This window comes from Aegilops tauschii, chromosome 6 (genome assembly GCF_002575655.3).
Source record: "Aegilops tauschii subsp. strangulata cultivar AL8/78 chromosome 6, Aet v6.0, whole genome shotgun sequence".
In the NCBI taxonomy this organism is placed as follows: Eukaryota; Viridiplantae; Streptophyta; class Magnoliopsida; order Poales; family Poaceae; genus Aegilops; species Aegilops tauschii.
This window is the reverse complement of record NC_053040.3, coordinates 359,624,824-359,630,770: the sequence shown is the minus strand read 5'-3', so window position 1 is coordinate 359,630,770 and position 5,947 is coordinate 359,624,824. Positions and strand designations below refer to the sequence as shown.

The 5,947-nt window shown below is 43.1% G+C and overlaps 1 protein-coding gene across 2 annotated transcripts; it reads right to left on the bottom strand.

Moving 5' to 3' along the window:
• Nucleotides 1-229: 229 nt before the first annotated feature.
• On the bottom strand, nucleotides 230-5,624 carry LOC109750306 (transcription factor bHLH157). Of its 2 annotated transcripts, none has more exons than XM_020309264.4 (10): nucleotides 5,195-5,624; nucleotides 4,297-4,386; nucleotides 3,846-3,951; nucleotides 3,525-3,566; nucleotides 3,337-3,396; nucleotides 1,548-2,966; nucleotides 1,364-1,465; nucleotides 1,087-1,266; nucleotides 883-1,008; nucleotides 230-777 (listed from the first exon to the last, which is right to left on the bottom strand). In XM_020309264.4, the coding sequence occupies exons 1-10, from the start codon at nucleotides 5,275-5,277 to the stop codon at nucleotides 601-603; spliced, it is 2,385 nt and encodes a 794-aa protein (XP_020164853.1). In that variant the 5' UTR covers nucleotides 5,278-5,624; the 3' UTR covers nucleotides 230-600. The 2 variants fall into 2 exon arrangements, with proteins under 2 accessions (XP_020164853.1, XP_020164854.1); XM_020309265.4 differs by having other exon boundaries at nucleotides 3,525-3,586; nucleotides 5,195-5,512.
• Between the last annotated feature and the right edge of the window lie 323 nt (nucleotides 5,625-5,947).

Genomic DNA, 5,947 nt, shown 5'->3' with positions numbered 1-5,947 from the left:
GCTTAGGCACAAAAGCCTGGCATCCGAGCCACACTAGGTTTTTCGGCTAAGCCTAGCCTAAAAGCTTGAAAGAAAAACCTAAAACGGCTTAAAACTAGTATTTTATTTGAAAGATGTACTCATTCAGTTCCAAATTATTTGAAAGATGTACTCCTTCAGTTCCATACTGAAACTTCAAATAATTTGAAACAGAGTGAGTGGCACACTTTGTGATACCTGACATAGAAAATGAGCAGAAGATAACTCAATTCTTGACATATCATTTTCTTCGGTCGAAAATTCAGTCGTCACTACACACACAACAGATAACGTACATTCACACAAGCGTTTCAATTACAAACAAGAAACAACTAACATGACGTTCCTAAACTGGTTACATAAGGACTTGTACAAAAAATTCAAAAAAGGAAAAGAACTTGTATAGCTCCTGATAAGCACTAGTAACTGAAACTTTTCTTCATGACACAATGCACATCCGCTACATCTTACACCAGTACTCCTATTAACGCCTGCCAATCAACATCAAGCACCGGTCAACACTCTGAATGTCTCCAGTTGGTCCTCCCCAATATGATCTTCTCCAAATTTTTGTGTTCACTGTCATCTCTCAGCAAGTCCAACTGGAATCAACATTGGAGATTGCTGATGCTCCGCGAAAGATCGAACCCCACTGCTAATGACCTTAGCTAGCTGGTCAGAAGATCTGTTGTGGCTATTTTGTTGTAGCAGCTGAACAAGTGACAAAAATATGTCCATCCTAGTCACGTTCTTGTTTGCCTGCAAAGCCACCATAATGTTAAAATGATAAAGTAACTAAGCCAGGAAAATGACGTGTCACCCCGCCAAAAAATTAAGAATGACGAACAAATATTTCTTCTCTACCTCGACGAGGAATCGTGCCATTATCTTGCCATCACGGAGCTCCATCAGCCCCTTCAAGATTGTCAGTCCAAACCTGCGGATGGTGTCTGCTATCTCTAGGAAAAAGCCACGTTCCTCACATAGCATCTGTTAAACAGCAAAGAGAATGTCTCAAATTTCTGCACTGGGGCTAAGGGAAAATAGCAGGTCGCTTCTGAACCATACCTCCACAAGCATCTGACCGGGCGGTGAAAGATCCTCGACAATTATTGGGCACACCATGGTCTGTCCTGCAACTTCATAGGCCCACGTGGCGCCACCATTGCTTGCAGCACTAGAGTTATCTTTCAAGACAACACCGCTTGAGTTATCCTTCAAGACGGCACCACTATCTTTGCTTATCATCTTCATAATCACATGAATAGAAAGTCAGTACAGGGAAAATCTAAGAAGAAATGTTGAAGTTCCATATGGTTTATATGCTTTCATCAGCATGACATACCTTGGGTTCATCGGCTTGCTTAATTTTCTCTGCATACTTAGTTACACCTTGCAGAAAGATCATATGCTTGATTGTCCGGTCCAACAAAGCATCAATGCTACACTGTTGTGCACAATATACAGCTCAGTAATTTTCTAGCTATAAGCTTAAACAGAAAGAAACATGGTGTGATCAATAAGTATACCTTTGCACTGTTTGGGACTATCTCACGCAATTCCTTGACGCGATCTTGTATCTGCTGCCGGTCCTTCGGTCTTGGCCGCGTGCTCTCACCTGGTCTAGCTCTTTTCTTTATAACCTTTACTCCCTCAGGATTTGTTACCTGCCCGACCTTGGAATTTGCAGTGTGCAGACTGCAACTGTCATCCATAGATAAATTGGCCAGGGACACTGGTATTGCCTTTGATGCTCCACTTGGTACATTTTCAGATGTATAGCTGCTGGAAGGGAAGTTCAATGGTGGTACTTGTTCCTTGCATGCCGAGTAAGAGGAGTCTTGGTGGATGGTGTACCCTGGTAATTCACAGCCTGAGAAACAACCAGCTAATGGACCAGTGCTAGAGACAACAGAGCCACATGCTGTATCTGTACTCACATTACCACTAGCACCAAGCAGTTCTTCAAGGACAGATTCTGAAAACAATCCCCTGCCTTCAACTGATAGTGGATCACTATTTGCCTGTTCTGTCGCAGAGGATGTGGTAGTGGCACCGAAATCTGGAATGTTTTCTGCTAGTAGGACACTGTTATCCCACCAATCATGTATGAGGGGATCGAATACCGTGCTTTCTAGCAAACTGGTATTTCCATTGCTAACTTTTCCGCGAGTGCTTACCGTCCCCACAGTTGGTTCGACCAATATTTCATTTGGCAACTCATAGACTGCACAATTAGCCTGTGAAGTAAATCCGGTAGTATCGACCTCATGCATTGGGTTACTTCGAACAGGAGAGTTGTTGTTGTTGTTGTTGTTGTTGTCAAATAACATGGGTTTGAGCTCATCACCCACAGAAAAACAAGCTGAGAATGAGTTACGGTAACTAGATGAATCTTCACTTTGAAGGTGGTATCCTAGATTGTTGGGTGTGCATGACAGCTCATGCTCTATTCTAGGAAGATTGTTTAAACTGGAATAGGATGTGGTTGCACTTGCTAAACTAGAATCAGGCTGTTTAGCAGATCGAAGCTGTAATGGATTTTCTGAACCACTATTGTGCTGCATCAAATTGCTGCCATTATGAAATAACCTGACTGCATTTATTGACTTGGAGTTCACAGGCATGGCCACTATATGAGGAGGATTTCGACCGTTGAAACTTCCGTAGGAAGTGAAACCATTTGAAGAGCTCGGAGAGTAACTGCTTGAAGTACTTACTAAACTCCCTAGAGATTCTATGCCTACTATGTTCTCAAGAAGTTTCATGTTTTCTGGGTCATCTTTGATATGCATAAGACGCTTTGTGCTAAGAGAATTGAGTTGAAATCGGGTATTATGAGGGAGAGCATCTCCATGAATATGTTTGGTTGAAGGATCCCATAAGATGCTTTCCCTTCGACAAAGTGTGCCTTTAACATGTTCCAGAAACTCTAAGTTCTCAGATACCTGGTGAATGTGAAAAATTAAATTTTCATCAGAAAGTATACAATTGTTATGTCCTGAACTCCTGATGCATAATGATATAATGCATTTATGCTAAGGGGGAAGTTCAGAGAACATATAGCTAATAGCATACGGCAAGCTCTTGTTCTTCTCTAACTGACATAGCAATAAACATATAGCAGTCTAAACAGGAAATATTTCTTTTCTAAGAATTGGCATTAGTCAAAGATAGCAGCTTCAAATGAACTCATGCGAACAGTTCTTTTAGACTGAACCAATGATATCACGAAGCAACACAAAGATTCATATCAGGAAAAAGATTGTGTTTCTATACATTGTAAGAGTTGCATTTGAGATATTCATATGCACTAACCTTTTGCACCGAGCCAAACTGCGCCACGCCGAGCGCCGGGATAGGTACTACTGCAATAGTCTGTAGAAGATGTGCACTTTTCAGTCACTAATCACAAGTTCTGCTAATCATTTAGACAGTTCTGCCCCAACTTCCTTAAGAATGGATGTTTATAAGAAGCTTTTTGGAAAGAAGAAAAGGCAAATAACCTTTATTCCGCTCATGAACTGATGTTGCCACCAAGTATAGCCCTACAAGAAGGTATCTTCCTCTGTTAAAATAAGGAAACTTCTTACTTTCTGCAATAAACTAAAAGGAAGTATGGACAGGAAAAACGTGAATTATATGTCCATGCGTTTTTTCTAATAAATAATCCAAGTGTACTTATAGACAAGGTGTTATGAGGCCAACTAGTCTTTTGGTTGTCTAAACACTTTTTTGAAGATTCATGCTTGTGATAGTTTAGTAAATAAATTTCTAAGAACATCATTTAAAGAAACACATGTGAACAGAGAGCAAGAAATTTATACCTGAAATAAGCCTAGGTTTTCTGCGTTGCATGTCTGAACCAAACTAAAGGAATCATCATCGGAAATCCATTGGCACTTCCCACTTACTAGAGCTGACCCTATGATGCTGAAATCGAAGACGAGTCATTATCAGCAAAGTGGTTGAGAGCAAAAGCAACTTGATGGAACAGTACAAATTGAAAAATGAAATGTCGGGGAAAAATAGTGCTGACAGTGAGAGAGTTAACACCATATATGTTAATCTCAAATATTCTGCAAAATCAGGGCTCGTAACTATTTGATAACGCCTTAACAGGAAAAAATTGTTGCAGTATTTAGCCACAAGTCGGCACAAATCCCTTTTTGTTTTTGTTTTGAGGAATGACACAAAACCATTTAAAACAGAGATACCAATGTAAAGGCTTGCAAAAGAAAACCGAATCAAGCATAAAAGGACGTCACTGTGGCATACCCTTCTCCAACAACATGGACTTGATTAAGCATATTCTCAACAACTTTTCGGGCTTCATCTTCGCAGTGGCACTCTCCAATCGTTAGCAAACTTGTACATGAGAAGCAAAGCATAGGTAAGAAACTACAGTTTTATATGCCGAATCAGCAGAATTCTGAAAAATAAATACAAATGAGTAGGTAGACTGAAATGACAAGTTCCAGGGAGAAAAGGGTCTAAAATTTGCACAGGTCTAAGAGATCTCACATTAATAAGCAAAGAAATATGTACAATTAAAATGGTTGATGATGGTTAACTTTTTGCAGTGCCTAAAAGAAAGATATCCTCAGAAGATTTGACCAAAAAATTCCACAGTATCGCGTACGTGCTTACAGTTTACAGGCGGAGATCGGATAGCTACAAGAGGAGAGGACTGCTAGTGGGATATGCACTACTTTGCTGCCTAAACGAAGTCCTTGAGAGCCACGTACGTGTACTATCCCTGTTGACAGTGCAAGAAATGAGCATACAGAACAACACACACTATAGAGTTCAGATAAGCTTTTCTTTTAACCTTTATCTTTGTCAGAGCGGCCGGGAGAAAACGAATTTAAGCAGACGAAAATGCAAATTCAGGCTTGAGATCCGAATGTGCGCTTCTGTTTTTTGATTTTTAGAACAAGAGGCAGTGTCACGCAAGTTTGCTGTTGGGATCTCGCACTCCATGGAAAATCCCGAGAAAATGAACGCCGCGGTGTAAAGTTGCACAGACAATTTCTGAAGAAACACAGAACCAGAATTTTCCTGGACTACCGGCAGGAACTAACACCTACACCTAGCAAGAGGCCCACCCAGGTAAGGCAGATCTAGGAGCAGCAGCAGGCGCATGAGCGATGCGTGTTGCTCTGGGATGACTCACCGTGGGTCGCGACGGTCGGAGCGCCAGATGGCCGCGTAGGACCAGCCTCCGCCGCGGCACAGCGCTCCCAGTGCCTCCGCCATGGACCGAGGGAGGGGCCGAGGCTAGAGCGCGCGCGCAGCAGCAGGACGTACGCCGGCGCGGGCGGGGCGGAGGGAGGAGGGCGGTGTGGTGGAGTGGGCGGAGCGCGAGGGGTTTAAGCGCGGAGGGTGCCGTCCGATAAATAGCGGGAGCGAGGAGAGAGGCGGGGGCGGAGCGGCGGAGCCTTTTAACAAGTGGGGAGGTGGTGGAGGAATGATCCAGCAGCTTTGCTCGGCTGCGGCTGCGTGGGTGGTTTCTGTGGACGTTTTTCTCGTGTCCTTCCTTTGGAGGAGATCGCGGGCGAGAGCCGAGAGGGATGGATAGCCAGGCCGGTGCCGCCGTGCCGGCCGGGCAACTCTTTTTCCTGCCGCTTCTATTCTATCACAACTTGACAGTGTTCACGATCAGGCGGCTGGTGATTTTTCCTCAGTCGGGGATTCCCGGCTGAAAAGAATCTTGCTTGTGAAATCAAGACGCAACATGCCTGTAGGAGCTAAATAATCGACACACGATATCATCCTTTGTCTAAATACATGCACTACTACTACTTGTTTTTACTACACCCCACTACGGTACCGTCTTTTACAAAGGGAAATTTGATCTGATACCGACAGTCCACCTTGTCTCTTTCAGCTAGATAGGTTTCCTACCAATATCAAGTGCCCTATGTGC